Here is a 17290-nt window from a genome sequence, read left to right on the forward strand (position 1 = left end):
TCCAAGTTCACCGTTATCAGGCAATTCTTATACTGTGCCCAGAATTTACCAGTTATGAATTTTCACCAGGCTCTAGTGCAAAGTAAGTGGTTACTGCTCAGGAAGGTTCATGTTGGTTTCAGAGAGAGATTTGTTGTTCTTTGGACACACACAAACTGATTCCCTTTGATCAGCCATGTCTTGCCGAAGAAACTTCCCCAGGTCACCACAGAGTTCCTCTAGTTTCCCTTATTTCAAGAGAAACATTCTAGCCAGCCATTTCCTCTTATAAAGACTACAAGGGGCTTTCAACAGGCTGACTCAGAACTCACAACCCATTTTCAAAATGGGGTTCTCAACATGCTACCAGCTTATCATGTTACAGCCTCCAAAAGCCACTGCAGAACTGTCTTCTCTCTCTCTCTCTCTCTTTCAAAACCATCTGACCTCTCTTAGAACAATAAAATGCAACCAGACTAATTGCAGGCACTGGAATCAGTTTCTGCCTGGCCATCTGTTGCTTTCAAAACAATAGTCCATTTACTTCACAACATCAGTCCAATTAATACCTACTTGTGAAGTCACGCTCAGCAGTCTTCAAAGTTTCTGTAAAATCACTGTGGACATAAAGTCTTCTCTTATGCATAGATTTTGCATTTCAAATGAGATCTCTTTTGTGAAGTCTTTCTCTGTGAAGTGACTTACACACTAATCCCCCCCCCACAATCTATCCCTTTTAAAAACATATTTATATACATTTAATATAAAATATAACTCATCACATATCTTAGTTATTTCATTGTGAGGAGTGCATGGACAGATAGCTATTTAGCTTCCTGACCCTGTTGCTGCACTCAAGAAGATCACAGATACAGACACCCCAAATTCTGATGGTTGCCTACATCCATAAAATTCCCCCCCCCATCACCCTGGCAACAACCTCTTATCAATACTAACTTCAACAGTATAAACACAAACTGAATACCAGCAATGTTATGTTCAAAAAGAGTTTCTTTCCAACAGCTATCAGGTCCTTGAATCCCACCTCATTAAACTAATCAAGCACTGCTCCAAGACCACAATAGGACACAAATAGTCATATTTTTACATTAAGATGACTGTGACTTACTTTATTGACATTTTTGCATATATTGGCTCTTTTTAATTCAATTTGCTATTATGGTTATTTTCTTAAGCCGCCAGTGGGCTGATATCGCCTCAAACCGTGCATCTTGGCGCCTCACAGTTCGGCGGGCAGCAACCTCCTTTGAAGAAGACCGCAGACCTCACTGACAAAAGACAAAGGAGGAAAAACCCAACACCCAACCCCAACCCACCAATTTTCCCCTGCAACCGTGTCTGCCTGTCCCGCATCGGACTTGTCAGCCACCAACGAGCCTGCAGCTGACGCGGACATTTACCCCCTCCATAAATCTTCGTCCACGAAGCCAAGCCAAAGAAGAAAAAAAAGAATTTTCCCACAAAGTATATGTTCAGCTGCAATGTTCTGAAAATTTGAAACTAACTAATAAATGATGAAAAAGAAATTGCTAAAAAATTAAAAAACCTTCAGATACTGCAAATCTTAAACAAATAGAAAATGCTGGAAAAACTTTGCAGATCAAAAGAAACAAGGTGCAGGAGTGGCCTACCAGACCCAACAAGCTTCTCCATCATTGACCATAAAGATGACTGATCCACAATTGCACACCCTCTTCTATACCTGTTTTCTAGAGCTCTTAACCCTCTCAACCTTTCAAAAATATATCGACTTCTGCCTTTGATATTACTAATGATTTTAACTTTAACAAACTGATTGGGTAGTGATCAAGCAGCATCTCTAGAAGGTGTAACTGCATAATCTTGAAACACTGTTCTCTATAAATAATTGTCCCAGAAAATAAAAAACATTTCCAAGTCTGATGAAATGACTTCAAAATGCTAAGAAAACACTTGTCAGTTTTGCATTTGCATTTATTGTAGCTTTTAACTGCGGTTGAAAGGCAATGTGATAAAAGCAAAGATAATTCATGTACTTTTGCAATATAACTTAAGTCTTTTACCCCTTCTGATGTAGTAGAAAACTGCTTTTCCTTCATAGATTTCCTTATACTTTTAAGATCTTATGGATAAAAAGGAATTTGCAAAAAAAGGATAACATTAAAACTTAAAATCAAGAATGATCAAGGATTCATGTGTTGATAAAGGGCTCAAGCTCAAAACATTGGTTATGTATCTTTATCTTTGATTTCTAAAGTAAACTATTTGACCTGCTGAGTTTCTCCAACAGTGTGTTTTTACTTCAATCACAGTATCTGTCAGCTTTCGCATTTTACTCTTAACACATAAACCAACCATTTCACAAAACTGGGGACACAACCAGCTCAATTGTGTTCACTTAAAGCACTAAAATCATTAAAAATCCAAAACAAATAAAATTATGACTGGCAAATTATTGAAGCAGGGGAGAATTGCTTTGCATAACTCATCATAACTAGATTTATTAAGGAACAAATTCAGACAGTACTGATAATGGGTTATAACAAACACCAAATCTCCAAAGAACTGGCACAATAAGGCTTGTATTTTTAAAATTATTTTCAATGTACAGGTACACAATCCTTTATCTGGACATCTAAAATCCGGAACACTCCAAAATCCAGGAACTGGGGAGGGAGACGGCAGCGCGAGTCAGGCAGGCAAGGGACCAGCAGTGCGAGTCGGGTGGGCGAGGGAGGAGAGACCGGCAGCGTGAGTCAGGGGAAAGACCGGCAGCACGAGTCGGGTGGGCGAGACCAGCAACACAAGACAGGCGGGTGAGGGGGGAAGATTGACAGTGCGAGTTGAGCGGATGATGGGGGGAAAGACCGGCAGTGCAAGTCGGGGAGAGACCGGGAACGGGAGTCGGGTGGGCGAGGGGGGAGAGAGACAGCAGCATGACTGGAAGGGGGTGGGGATGGATACGGCAGCACAATTCAGGTGGGTTTAAATCTGGCATTCTGAAATCCGGAAAAATCCAAAATTTGGAACACATTGTCCCCCAAGGGTTCCGGATAAAGGATCGTGTACCTGTATTAAAATAAACATGTTGGAATGGTAAAGAGTGTATTTTGATTGATACAGCTAAAATAAGTTTGTCACAAAATATTGTGATTTTTTTAGCACAATGTCAAACTTGCATGCACATTTGCTCTCATTTTAAATGACTGAAGATAATTTGCTAAATATGTACAGACTCATTTCATATATTGGGGAAGGTGGTCATTTTCTTTATAAATAGAGAAAATTAAATTATTTTTAATTGTCCATTAGTGCCTTGGTATTCAGAAATAGAGGTTATTTGCATAAATTTCCAAAGGTGATGGATTCTCCCTGAAACCACAACCAATTTTGTAGAATTGCTGGCTTCCAGGAAGATAACATACAAGACTGCAGAAACATTCATTTTGCACACAATGTTAAGTAATTAAATATCCTTAATCTTATCGATGAATTGCAACAATTTTAGGAAAACTGTACTGAAAAAGCCTCAGCCCAACTCAAAGACAACTCCAAAATAAACAGAATAAGCGAGAATAAACTATTTTTTTCATAGCTCAACTGCCTGCATAGACATTGCTGTGGTTTTGTAATGTTCTTCAATTGTTCATTCCATTGTATTAGATACAAAGAAAATATCCAATGCGAATTATTTTGTCCAATGTCAAAATTATAATCAAAAGATCCAGATCTCATTATCAGTTAACAATTTTCAAGTCCAGGAACATTGAAACAATTCACTAAAGAACCATAAGTAAATGCTATCAATGCCATAACCATCCTTGTTCCTGCAAATATCCATAATGATAAAACTTACCATCAGCAATGAAGTGCTCGGGGACATGCAGGGTCACCTTCACCATTAATGGACATGTCAAGTGGCCTCCATAGACCACGGTTAGAACACAGCTGCTCACTGTGATTAAAGTGAGGGCCGTTCTATTCAAGGGGCTTCTGGGAGATCCTAGGAAATAAAGCAAGGTTTTTTTTAAAGTCAAGCCACAACCTTTATGATACCTATTAGTACATGCCACACAGATTTTATGGAGAAGCTGAAACCCAATTATTTCTTTTTCTTCCATTTTGGATTGAATTCATAAGTATTATATTAAAACCCAAAATATCAATGATACTGCAATTAAAAAAAAAAATACATTCCAATGCAAGTTCATCAGCTCGAAAGGTAAACACTTTTCTCTCCCTCAAAAGATGTTTGCTGACTGGTGACAATTTCTGGCACTTTCTACTTTATTCCAGATTTTTTTCAATTTCAATCTGTTGCTTTTTTAGCATAAATAATTTCCACAACAATGCCTTTGGAGAGGAAAGTGATCAGGATTCATGTAGGCTGCACAGGATATTGTTCTCTTCTGAATAAATACACCTGCATTGAAAATAGTATTTTAAAAAGATTGCTAACCCAAAGAGAAACAGTGGGGCATTCAAAAATATATCCATCAGCATTTCTACTGTTGCGTCAACCTTCATCAAAGAAAAAAAGTCATACTGGGCAAACATACATAAGCAAACATAAGCAAACTGATTTAACTAGAATTCACTTCCTATAAAATCATGGATAGACATATTGATAAAAGGTAAAATCCATGGTATTCAGCACTTCTAGGGATTGGTAGATGTGGATAAGTGAGTTTTCTGGTTGCTTGAGACTGCATGTTGAATGAATGCAGAACTAGCAGCAAGATGCACCAAGTTTAAACTTGCATAATATTTTTACCCTCTTTTTATATTTTATTTTTCAGTTTTATAGTAAAATCTTCGATTTCACAATATATTAAACTTTTCATACAAAATAAGAAAAAACCCTCCCCCTACAAAATATTAAACCACACACCATCAGAGCTCACACTTATACTATATATAAAAATTCTATAAAGAATCTATATGAAGAAGTCACATCTGTTTATATTGTAACAACATCTGTTATTATCATTATCACAATTGAGCTCCTAAATAGTCCATAGGTACACACCTATTTATTTCTACAGTCCATCGTGCTATTAGAAATGGAGAGTCAGACTTCCAAGTCGTTGCAATAAACCTCTTAGCCATTGTTAAAGTTATTTGACAAAATCAATTTGGATTTTAGTTAATTTATTACTTATTTCAATAAAATTACCCAAAAGATAAAGATCCAGATCATCTGCAAAGGCCATCCCTGCAATCTTTGTTAATATTTCTGCAATGTCCTGCCAAAAAGGTCTCACCTTCACACATGACCATGTAGCATGTAAAAACATTCCTGTTTCAATCCCAAATCTAAAACACATCTCTGATATTTCAGATTTTGATCAATGTAGCTTCTGTGGTGTAAAATATAACTGGTGAAGAAGTTATATTGAACTAGTCCATATCTTGCCTTGATAACTGATGTTATAGTATCCAAACACCAATCAGACCAACTTCGTTCTGATACTACAAAACTTAAATCTGACTCCCATATTTCTCTCGACCTCTGTTAACCTGATTTTGCACTTTCATTCTGGGGAGCAGAGTACATTTTTGTTATAAATTTGGGTGTATTCCCCAACCATATCTTTAATTACATTTCACTAATTTCAGGTGGGACCAACCTTTTCCCCATAAGGAATGATCTTAGCTGGAGGAAACAGAGAAAGTACCATTAGCTACTCCATATTTCTGTTTTTGATCAAAAGATATCGTGACCCTTCTGCATAACAGTCTTCAATATATCTTATTCCTTTGTCATACTAGGCGTTTAATATTCTGTTATCTACATTCATAGGCAACAACACATTCTTATATCATGGTGCTTTTAAAGATATCCCTGCTTTCTTTCCAATATACTCATTAATTTCTTGCCATACTCTAGTTACATGTATTAATATAGGATTATCTGTCTTTTTGGTTATTGACTTAAGACTCTATTTATAAATAAAATCCTTTGCTACCCCCTCTTTCATTGAGTATCATCCCACTCCAAGAGTAGTGAGGGGTGGGGGGTGGGGGTAGCTTCCTCAAAGAAAGATGAAGGAATTCTGGCTTGTGCTGACAAATAAAACTTTTTAAAGTCCAGTAGCCTAATTCCTCCCATCTTACAGTCCGACATTAATTCTTCCAATGAAATTCTCAGCACCTGAGAATTATTATCACATTATAATATGATAATGTATATATTATATTAAATATAATTATTTAATAATTTAATTTTTTTTGGCAAAGAAATAGGCAGCTTTTTAAAAAGATTTTGTAATCTTGACATTACTTTTATTTTGACACAGTTAACCTTTCCCATCAAATTAATCAGCAAGTCTTTCTGTTTCTGCAAAACTTTAGTAATAGAGGAATATAATTTAATTTGTGTAAATTCTCAAGGTTATTGCAAGTCATTATTCCGGAGTATTCAATGCCATCTACTTCCCATTTTAATCGACTTCCTTTTTGATATCTTTCATAATCAAAGTTTGTTATGGCATTATCTCACTTTTATCCATATTAATTTTATAACCTGAAACTTTTCCATATTTTTCTAGTGTTGTCTATAATTTCTCCAGAGACTTGGCTAGGTCAACTAAACATAATAGCGCATCATTAACAAATAGGCTGATTTTATGTTCTTCTTGTCCAAATTTGAGGCATTCCATATCCAGATTTCTCCTTATAATCTCCTTGAGCAGTTCAATTGCAAGGATAAAGAGCGCAGGGGACAGAAGTTACCCCGTTCTACTCGATCTATCAGAGGGAAAACCGCTGTCATTTGACTATTAGTTATAATTTTAGCTTGCAGTTTATGATAGAGTTTTTTAATCCATTTTAGGGACATTCTACCTATTCCAAATTTCTCCAACATTTTAAATAAAGATACCGATTCTAAATGGTCAAAAGCCTTTCCCGCATCAAGGGAGACTGTTATACTGGAATTAAGTTTTTATTTAGCCATATGTAGTATAGAGTGCCTTCTGTTAACAAATCCAACCTGATCTGTAAGTATCAATTTAGTTAAGTATTATCCCAGTCTATTAGCTCACACCAGTGTCATTATCATAAGAGGACGTCACATGATGAAGTGAGGTTAGGACATTACTGAAAATTTGTTTTAAAAATATTTTAAACGTAATTTAGTTTACATGAAAACTCCTTTGAACAAACTTTGAGTATAGCCACTTGCCAACAACCACTGAGAAAAAGGAAAAAAAAACGCTGTTGACTTACCCGTGCAACGTAAAGAGGAAAAAAAGAAACAGACGACGAGGCCTGTGCTGACTGAATCGGGGAACTGGCACTTCAGGTGCCCCAGAGATAGGTGAGCAGCCTTTGCTGCCACAGCAAGGTGCGCCACACCTGGTGTTGACGCTGAAGAGGAAGAAACCGAAAGTCAACCAGGTCTGCGAAATCAGCGTTGGAGTCAGATGGTTCCTCCTCTGACTGTGACCAGGGAGAAGATGCAGACACAGAAGATATAGAATCAACCATACCCATGGATGTGAGTAACGGATATATGTAAGGAGAGGTATGAAAGTAGACAGTAAAGCAGAAATAAGTAAAATAACTGAAGTTATGATCAGTATGAAGCAACATATTGATCAAAATGAAGATGAAGTTAATAAATTGAAAGAAGATATGGATCAAGTTCAAGATAGAACTTAATATAATTATTTATATTAACATATGTCACATATGGAGAATAATGTGGAAAATCAAAAGCTGGGCCAAAAAATTGATGTTCTGGATAAGAATAGTAGAAGGAATAATATTAAGATAGCTGGTTTGAAAGGAGTGGAACAATAAGATATACAGCATTTTCTTTCAAAAATTGATACCAGAAGTACTGAGCCAAGAGAACTTTGTGGGAGAAATTGAAATTGAAAGGGGTTACAGAGCACTCTGACGTAACCCCCCCACCTCCCCCCACTCCGAACAAAACCTGTGTTCAGTACTGATAAAATTCCTGCATTATCAGGATAAAGAAAAAGTACTGAGAATAGCTGCACAGCAAATTCATCAAAGACAAGGGTGCTTGAATATCAAGGAAGCAAAATTCTATTTTATCCACATATCAGTGAAGACCTTTTAAAGTGAAGGAAACTATTCAACCCTGCGGAAAAAAGACTGTGAGAGAAAGGATATTTCTCTTTTTTGTGACAACTGGTGACCTTGAATAATTTTTCTCCCAAATGGACAAACCAAGTTCTTTTTTTAAATCACATTGAGGCAGAGGAATTTATTGAAAACTTGCCAAATCCACAATTGGCCTGAAGACCTTGAGGATGAAGATGGAGTTTAACTATGATTATGAAGTTGTTTTATGTATATCATAAAAGAAATGTATGAAGATTTTCAGGGGGTTGAGAAGAGGTGGAGAAGGATGCTGTGACTTCGATCATGGCCTGCACAGGGAGGATGATAGTGTTGCTTTGATTAGCAATGTAATAAGGGGAAGCTTACGTTTTTCATACACTCTGTTAAATGGCATTATATTTAGCAATGTACTTTACTTTCTATTCACATTTTTTTTCTTTTCATTCTTAGATTGTCAGGTGGACAGAGATGAAGCATGGAGGACACATAATTATTTAACTGCATGGTGGAGGTTTGTGGGAGAACAAAATTAATGATTATTTATTTCAAATATATTTGCCTGTGTTTTCTTTGGAAGAATATTCAGAACTGAATTCTCCCATTGATCAATTAGAAATTAAAGAAGCAATGAGTGCATTACAGGCCAATAAGGCAGAAAGAGAAGATGGTTTTGCAGCTGAATTTCATAAGGAATTCAAAAATATATTGCTTCCTCTATTTATGGATATGATCCATCAGGCTTCAGTGACCCATACATTACCTGAATCTTTTCCCACTCTGATAATTACGCTAATACCAAAAAAAGACAGTGATCCCTTAAAGCCTGCTTCAGAAAGACAAATAACGTTATTAAATACAGATTATAAAAATGGCTAATAGTATAAATATATAAATAGATTGCTACTGAATTAATGCTAACCAGACAGATTTTGTTAAAAAGAGATTAGCTGCTGATAATGTAATGAGATTATTAAGTATTTCTCATTTAGCACAATCAAGAGGAGATTTAAGTGTCGTTGTAGCTTTGGATGCAGAAAAGGCCTTCAATAGATTAGAGTGGGATTTCCTCTTTAAGGTATTGGGAAAATTTAGTTTGAGACAATCTTTTATTAATTGGATTAAAGCATTGTATATTAATCTAAAGGACAAATCTCAACTTCCTTCAATTTACAAAGATCAGGTAACCAGCATTACTTGTACTGGCCATTGAACCTCTTGCAGAGATGATTAGATGGAATTAGATGGGTTTATTCAGGGATTCAGGGTCGGTCATGAGGAACATAAAATTGCAGATGATGTATTAATATAATTTGACCAAACCTGAAGTCTTCCTTGAGACAACTCCATCTCCAATTAAAAGAGTATGGACAACTCTCAGGTTATAAGATAGACAGGACAAGAGTGAAGTTATATCATTTACAAAAGGTGACTATATGACCTGTCAGCACAATATTCCATTTAGATGGCCAAAAAATGGGATTAAATATTTAGGGTTCAGAACAGAAAATCATTTAAATAATCTATATTAATTGAATTATTTACCTACATTCCATAAGGTTGAAGAGGATTTAAAGAAATGGATGATGCTAATTGTATAAAGGTGAATATTTTCCCAAGAATTCAATATCTCTCTTAAATGTTACTTATATTAATATCTCAACAGTTTTTTAAAGAGCTAAGTAAATGGATTCAGAAATTTTTATGGAAGTGTAAAATGTCTGGAATATCCATGCAGAAATTAACATAGAAATATGAATTAGGGGGATTGCAATTGTCTAATTTTTACAATTATTATGGATCAGCTCAAATGTGTTTTATTGCATCTTTCTTTGAAGAGGGAATTAGCCCAACCTGAATCAATATTGAAATGGAGAAAATTGGAGAGAAATCAACTAAGAATTTTATTTACAAATGGGAATCAAGATTGATGTCAGGAATTAAAGATTATTTAAGATTATTAAACTTTTACTGACATTTTTAATAGATATCTGGGTTAAAATAGATGGGGGAAGTGGGACAAAGGCCGGTATATCATCGAATACCCTTCTGTTCCAGAATAGCTTGATACCCTCTAATTAAGATAATAGAAGGTAGTTACAAACAAGATCAGTTAATGTCTTTCATTCAATTGAGGGAAAAATATGGAATATCTAAAAATATGCTTTTTTGCTATTTTCAAATAAAGCTATTTTTAAAGGAAAAATTAGGACTAGAAAGTTTATTACCACCATGTAGTGATGTAGGAACTCGTATATGACGAGGGCCAGTATGGAAATTTACATCTGAAATGTACCTGTTATTACAGAGAGCAATATGTATACCGGGATCTACAAATCAAAACAGAAATGGGAATTACATTTGATGAGAAATTATGGATGTATTTGTGTAGAGGTTGCATGTCAAATATAATTATTGTGGAATACAGATTAGTACAGTATAATTTTCTGCATCAACTATATATCACACCATATAAGTTGTATAAAATAAAATCAGACTGAACAATTAAGTGTTTTAGATATGGTACAGTGCAAGGTACCTTTCTGCACTCCGCATGGATGTATCCAAAAGTAAGACTGTTTTGGGTAAACGTAGGAAAACTATGGAACAAATTACTAATATTGCCTATCCCCAAAATCCAGATTTATTTTTGTTAGGGAATGTTGAAAGATCTAAACCTAAACTAGCCTTTTCACCTACTCATTGGAAGTTTGTGAAAATAGGATTGCCAGTCACAAGAAAATATATTGCAGTTACTTGGAAGTTTGATTCCTACCTGGGCATAGATAGACTGCATGTGGAAATACAAAAATCCATTCCATTGGAAAAAAAACATAATTTGAGAAATAAATATAATGCATAACTAGAAATCTGGAGCTTATACATATATAAAATAAGTCCTGTGGGTTAGTCTTACTCCTTGCCATTCCCTATGACTTCACCAGATAGTACAGACAATATTTGATAGTTAGGTCCTCTGTGTTCTCTGACCTGCCTTAGTACAATCCATCATTTCCACTAATCTCTTTACTTTTTTGACTTATTTTCCTTTCTTAATAAGTTATCATATGCCTTTAACATGCATAGTAATGACTGATTTAATTTTGTGGGGGCTGGGATTAGGGATGGTTTTCAAAAAATAGGTCCTGTGGGTTAGTCTTACTCCTTGCCATTCCCTATGACTTCACCAGATAGTACAGACAATATTTGATAGTTAGGTCCTCTGTGTTCTCTGACCTGCCTTAGTACAATCCATCATTTCCACTAATCTCTTTACTTTTTCGACTTATTTTCCTTTCTTAATAAGTTATCATATGCCTTTAACATGCATAGTAATGACTGATTTATTTTTGTGGGGGCTGGGATTAGGGATGGTTTTCAAGGAGAAGGTATCTATTTTGGTTTTGTAGTCAGTAGCAACTTGTATTAAAATGATGGAGGTAGATGGACTATATATATTACATGGATGCAAACATTATAATAAAGTATTTCTTTTAAAAATCAGCATTCAAAGTGAGATAGGTTTATATGATGAGGTTTTTAATGGGTCCTTGTTTTTTTTTTGGCAACACTAATAATAGCTGTTGAAAAAGAATCTGAGTCTAGCACATTCATTATAAGTGGCATCAACAGATCATTATATTGTCCATAGAACTCAGGTGGGAACCCATCCTTGTCCAGAGGCTTATTAGCTTGGAGAGTATTCAGAGATTTCTCAATTTCTTCTCTTGTGAAAGGGGTGTCTAACTCCATCTGTTCTCTCATCTCTAATTTTGAAGCTCAACGTTTGCTAGAAACTCATCCATTTTATTATCATCTCCTAATAATTCTGATTTATATAGCTTTTTTATCTAAAAATACCATTAATCTCTTTTTATTGTATGTTAGGATGTCATCTTCTGTTTTAATTGCATTTATAATCCTCTTCTCACTTCACTTGCCAAGACAAAACCTTATGTGCTTGTTCTACTAATTCATAATATTTTGCAGTTTTTTTTTTCATTTTTATCATTTGTTATGTTACATCTCATTTTCTTTATTCCTAAGAGTCTATATTTTTCTTGTAAACCCATCCTCTGATATTATTTCTGCAGTTCTGTTATCTCTCTCTAAACCATCCAATTCGGCATTATGTTCCCTTTTAGATTTTTAGTATGAGAAATAATTTGCCCTTATCAGATAAGATTTAAGTGTATCCCATATCATAAAGCTGTTATCAGTGGAAGGAAGAATTGTCTCACAAAATAGTTCAATCTGCCTCCTAATAAACTCACAGAAGTCTGTCTTTTCCAACAATGTGGGATTAAAAGCCAATCTGTTTACATTTTCCTGTTTTTCCGCTATCACAACAATTAAGGCTAATGGTGAATGATCTGGTAATAGCCTCACCAAGTATTTTGTTTTTACCGCTCTAATTTCTGACTGTGCAGACATTAAAAATAAATCAATCCTTGTATGCGAGTCATGGATCCTTCTTGTTCTAGTTTCTTTCTTTGTGATTGAGCTACCTCCAAATATCAATCAGGTTTAAATCTTTCATAAATGATAGAGTTGCTTTTGCTAATTTATCCAATATCAGATCCCAACAGAAATTAAATTCCCCCCATTAATATATTCTGTCTACCCTCTGCTCCTTTTAAAAAGGCTTCATCATCATAATTTGGAGTGTAAATTTTCATGAACATCGAGGATTCTGCATAAATGTTATAATGTGCCATTACAAACCTTCCAGCTTGCTCAATCAATATATCTCCTATTATTACTGGTATATTTGAACCGAAAGAAGATGATATTACTTGCCCCACCCATTCTCTTTTTAATTTAATATGCTCCAATTTAGTAAGATGTGTTACATGCAAACAAACTACATCTGCCATTAGTTTTTTAAAAGTGTGCCAAAATGTTTTTCACTGGTCCATTTAGCCTGTTGACATTCAGACTAAAGTAACTTTAATGTTTTATCCACTCCAGTTCTTAAACAAATATTGTTCAAAAATAAAACCTTATTTTATTATTCAAGTAATACAGTGATCTTTCCCCCTTTAAAAACATATATAGTGCCCCTGCTCTGGCAGTGACATCAACAAAAAATCCCGGAAGCTCATGAGAAAAGAAGAACCACACCCTTCAGCACCATCTTGAAAAACTGCTGCTCCCCCAGTGCCAATATCCCCCTTAGACCGGAGTTTACTCCCTGCTACTATTTTTACCAAGTTCCCGCTCTTTCTGGAGCTCTCTGTGCAAATTTCCATAATATTTAAAGAATAAATGTAAGACGGTTCAAAAAATACAATTTTACTTGGTCCCATTGTAAACATTCTTTTTAATCTTGTTTAATATCTTTAAGCTTTTCATTATCTTTGAAAAAATTCTTCCACTTCTTACATGGTCTTGATAAAACATTGATTGCCATCTGTTACTTTGACCCTTAGAGTCGCAGGATATATTATCAAATATTTTATATTATTTGAGCACAGTTGCCTTTTTCCATCATAAAACTCCTTCCTTTGTTTAATCAAAGTTGGGCTAAAGTCTTGAAAGAATAGTACATGTACACTGTCGATCTCAAGTGGGCCCTTGTGTGCTTGGAGTAATCTAATGCTGCTCCCAAATCAACTTCTCGTTCCTGGTAACTCAAAATCTTAACAGGCCTGGCTGAGGTCACTGGTCATCAGGTCTTCCGGGTCCGAGAGTCCAAAGATCTCTTTCTGTTTGTAGTTTTCTGTTGAATTTATTTCCTCCAAACACTCATGGGATCCAAGTTTCAAAGAAGCTCACTGGGTCCCTTCCATCAAATCAGTAATCCAAACATTATTGTGTCTGCTGGAATTCTCCATGTGGTCGATCTTATCTAGCATAGCTTGTTTATCCAAGTCTCATTTATTTGCGTACTCTTCTAAAGCTTTCAGCTTTTCTTGTGTTTTAACTAAGTCAACTTTCACTTGGCTCATTTGTTGCATTAAACCCTCAATTGCCTCTTCACATTCAGCCATCTTATCTGACATATCGCTCATTGCGGTTTCAACACATGAAATTATTGCATAAAGTGTCCACCTTATCCAGGATTATATTCAGGCCTCACGCCAACCCCCAGCACGGTCCAAAGGCCACTCCCTTTCGGGTTTTCACTCGACATTCCTGGCAGAGTCGGTGCCTCTTCTGAATACTTTTTGTTGTCTTGGCTTCTTAGTGTTCATTTTATTCATTCACAATGAGAAGATTCCTAATTTTAAATTTTTAAACGGTCTTTTTAATACTCTTCATGGACAGCTCATCCAAGACACATCTGTCTATATCCTTCACATGACTGTGCCCCCTACCCATTTATTTTTCACTTTTTTTGCAAGTTGCTTGAATTCCAGATAACAGGGATTGTACTGTAATTGATTTAAATTAGACCAAATTAGAGACATAAGAGACTGCAGATGCTGGAACCCGGACCAATAACTATATAGCTGGAGGAACTTAGTGAACTCAGAAGCAATTAAAGAAATTACCAATGGTTTCAGGTGGAGAAGCATCAGGATTGAAAGTGCAAAGGGAAGACAGTTGATATAAAGTGGATAAAGGGAGTGGTGGCTGCAAAATAAACCTCTGTGCAACATAGTAATGCAGCTGCTGCCCCACAATACCACAGAACCAGGCTCAATTCTGACCTTGCATGGAGTCCAATGAAGTTTACATCTTCACCCTGTTCTTGCATCAGTTTCTCCTGGGAGCTCTAGCTTTTCCCCCACATGCCAAAGACATAGGTTGACAGGTTAGTTGGCCATTGCAAATTGTCTTAAATGGGGATGTGACTGTGGATCGAGGGGTGTTGGCAAAAGCATCAGAGCAGAAGAGATAGGAGAATATTTAGGCCACTTGGTCCAGGTAGTCTGCTCCAAAATGCAAATTATGGATGATATTTTCTTTCTTTCATCCCCATTCGGACACCTTCTCCACATAACCTTTAATACCCTCACCAATCAAGAACCTATAAACGATGTTCCTTCTAATTTTTAGTGGTTATTGTGGCAAAAATTTTATGTGATGCAATTTTTTTTTCCCTGTGATGAGAGTATGTGCAGACTGAATGCTTGTGCAGATGTAAACTTGGATTTGTTTCAAGATCATTTTGGCACAGTCTATTTCTCATGACTGAGAAAACTGTATTGGCATGTTTTATATAATACAAGTATGATTGCATTCCACAAAGTAACATATTTAGTTAAGATTTTATTCTATACTTTGAACTATCTTTCTCAGTTTGTTGTTCCATTAAATATTTTGGGTCACTAACCTTTTGTGTGCACATGAATTTCCTTGTGCGCTGGTGACCAAATGTGTGCACATGCATCTGCACACAGCTGAGAGGGAACAGTGCCTGTAAATCTCCACTTTAAATCTATGCAATGACTTGGCCTCCATAGCTGTCAAAACATAGAACAGTACAACATAGGACTAGGCTCTTCAGCCCTCAATGTCTGTGCTGATCATAATGCCAATTCTAACTGCATGTCTGCTTGCATTTGATCTGCATCCCTCTGTTCTTTCCCTGTTCATGTGTCTGTCTAAATGCATCTTAAACATTGCTTCTGTAGTTGCTTCCATCATTTCTCTCAGCAGCATGTTCAAGGCATCTTCTGAGTTTTCTCACTCTCTGCGTGAAGCCATTCCCTCTCATAGTTAACATTTTAGACTTGCAATAAAGAAGGTGGAGAGACCCCAGGTGCTGGGGTCAAGTGTAATACACAAATGTTCTCGAGGAACTCAGCAGGTCACACAGCATCCACAGGAAGTAAAATGTAACTAATGTTTCAGGCCTGAGCCCTTCATCAGTTTTAAGTAAAAACAGCAGGTACCTGAATAAAAAGGAGGGGAAGGGGGGAGAAGGGAGGAAGGGACAGGCAGAGCAGCACAGGCTAACAGGCAAGAATCATGAGTGGATTCAGGCAAGAGCAGGAGGGTAGAAGGTAAAAAAGCTGAGAAGTGATAAAGAAGTGGGTGCTTCTCTGATAGGAGAGTGCATGGGAGGAGCTGGGGAGCTGGAGGAAGAGGGATAGGGAAAGAGAGGGGCTCAGAAGAGGGGGGGTAAATGAAAATTGGAGAATAAAACTGGGTTTCATGTCAGATTGTACTTGATGATTAGCAAAGACTCACCAAATCAAACCGGCATCCTGTATCTTACAAAGACAACTTCAGAACTGTTTGCTCCTGTTGCAATTGTCGAAATGTGCATAATCTCACAGATGCCAATTGGCGTAGTGGTTAGAGCAATGCCTTTACAATGTCAGCAATTGGGACCAAGGTTCGAATCCAACACTGTCTTTAAGGTGTGTGTGTGTGTGTGTGTGTGTGTGTGTGTGTGTGTGTGTGTGTGTGTGTGTGTGTGTGTGTGTGTTTTCCCAGGAGCTCCAGTTTCCTCCCACGTTCAAAACATTCCAGGAGTGCAGGTTAATTGGGAGAAAATTGGGCAAATGGACCCATGGCCTGTTACTGTGCTCTATGTCTAATTTAAAAAAAATAATGTTGCATATTCAGCAGAGTGGAGAGCTCAATAAAGAGAATGTCAATTCAGCTCTCTCTCCATGCATTGAAACTCTGAAGCACTAAGGGACATCTCAGAGTCCAGCATCATGACAAATTCAATCAGAGACTCATTGGAGGACTCCTACCTTTGAATTTTATTGATTAATTTTTGTCTTGGTATTGTATCTTTAGTTTGTTTACACCTTTTTGTTCATTTACATGTGGATGTTGAGTATAGTTTTTTGCTTGGCCAATAAGTGGTAATTCTGCCATGCCTGAGGAAAAAAAAAATCTGAGTTGTATGTAATGCCATGACAATAAATCTGAAATCTGAGTTTCCACTGTTGACCTATCAAAAGTAGAACGGGAAACCAAGACCCAACATGCATTTGTGCATTAGATTTGGTAACCTGGAGACAGCCCAAATAATATTACCGTCATTACAATTATTTTGGAATATGGTCACTGTTATAATCTAACTGCTGATATGAAACATGATGTTTCAAATAGAAATTGATTATCTTAAAATATAGCTCCTGATTTGTGGTCTTGGTGAATGATAAAATATGGGTCGAAACACCAGATCTATTCTTGACTCTTTCAAACTTTTGAATTTGCACCTTCACTCAAGGTGGTGAATGGAGAATTGACTTGATGCTTCATTCAAACAATGGCATGTCTGAGAATGAAGATTTGATGAGGTGTT

The 17290-nt window shown here is 36.3% G+C and overlaps 1 protein-coding gene across 19 annotated transcripts in view; it reads right to left on the bottom strand.

Annotated features, from left to right (window-relative positions):
* LOC138760976 (astrotactin-2-like) overlaps nucleotides 1-17290 on the bottom strand; it is a 1981947-nt gene that overhangs the window by 1141429 nt on the left and 823228 nt on the right. For all 19 annotated transcript variants that reach the window (XM_069932424.1, XM_069932434.1, XM_069932420.1 and 16 more), the window contains one exon: nucleotides 3836-3982. In XM_069932424.1, coding sequence (XP_069788525.1) covers nucleotides 3836-3982 — 147 coding nt within the window. The remainder of the gene's footprint in view (nucleotides 1-3835; nucleotides 3983-17290) is intronic.

The sequence above is a fragment of the Narcine bancroftii genome, chromosome 1 (assembly GCF_036971445.1).
Source record: "Narcine bancroftii isolate sNarBan1 chromosome 1, sNarBan1.hap1, whole genome shotgun sequence".
Classification (NCBI taxonomy): Eukaryota; Metazoa; Chordata; class Chondrichthyes; order Torpediniformes; family Narcinidae; genus Narcine; species Narcine bancroftii.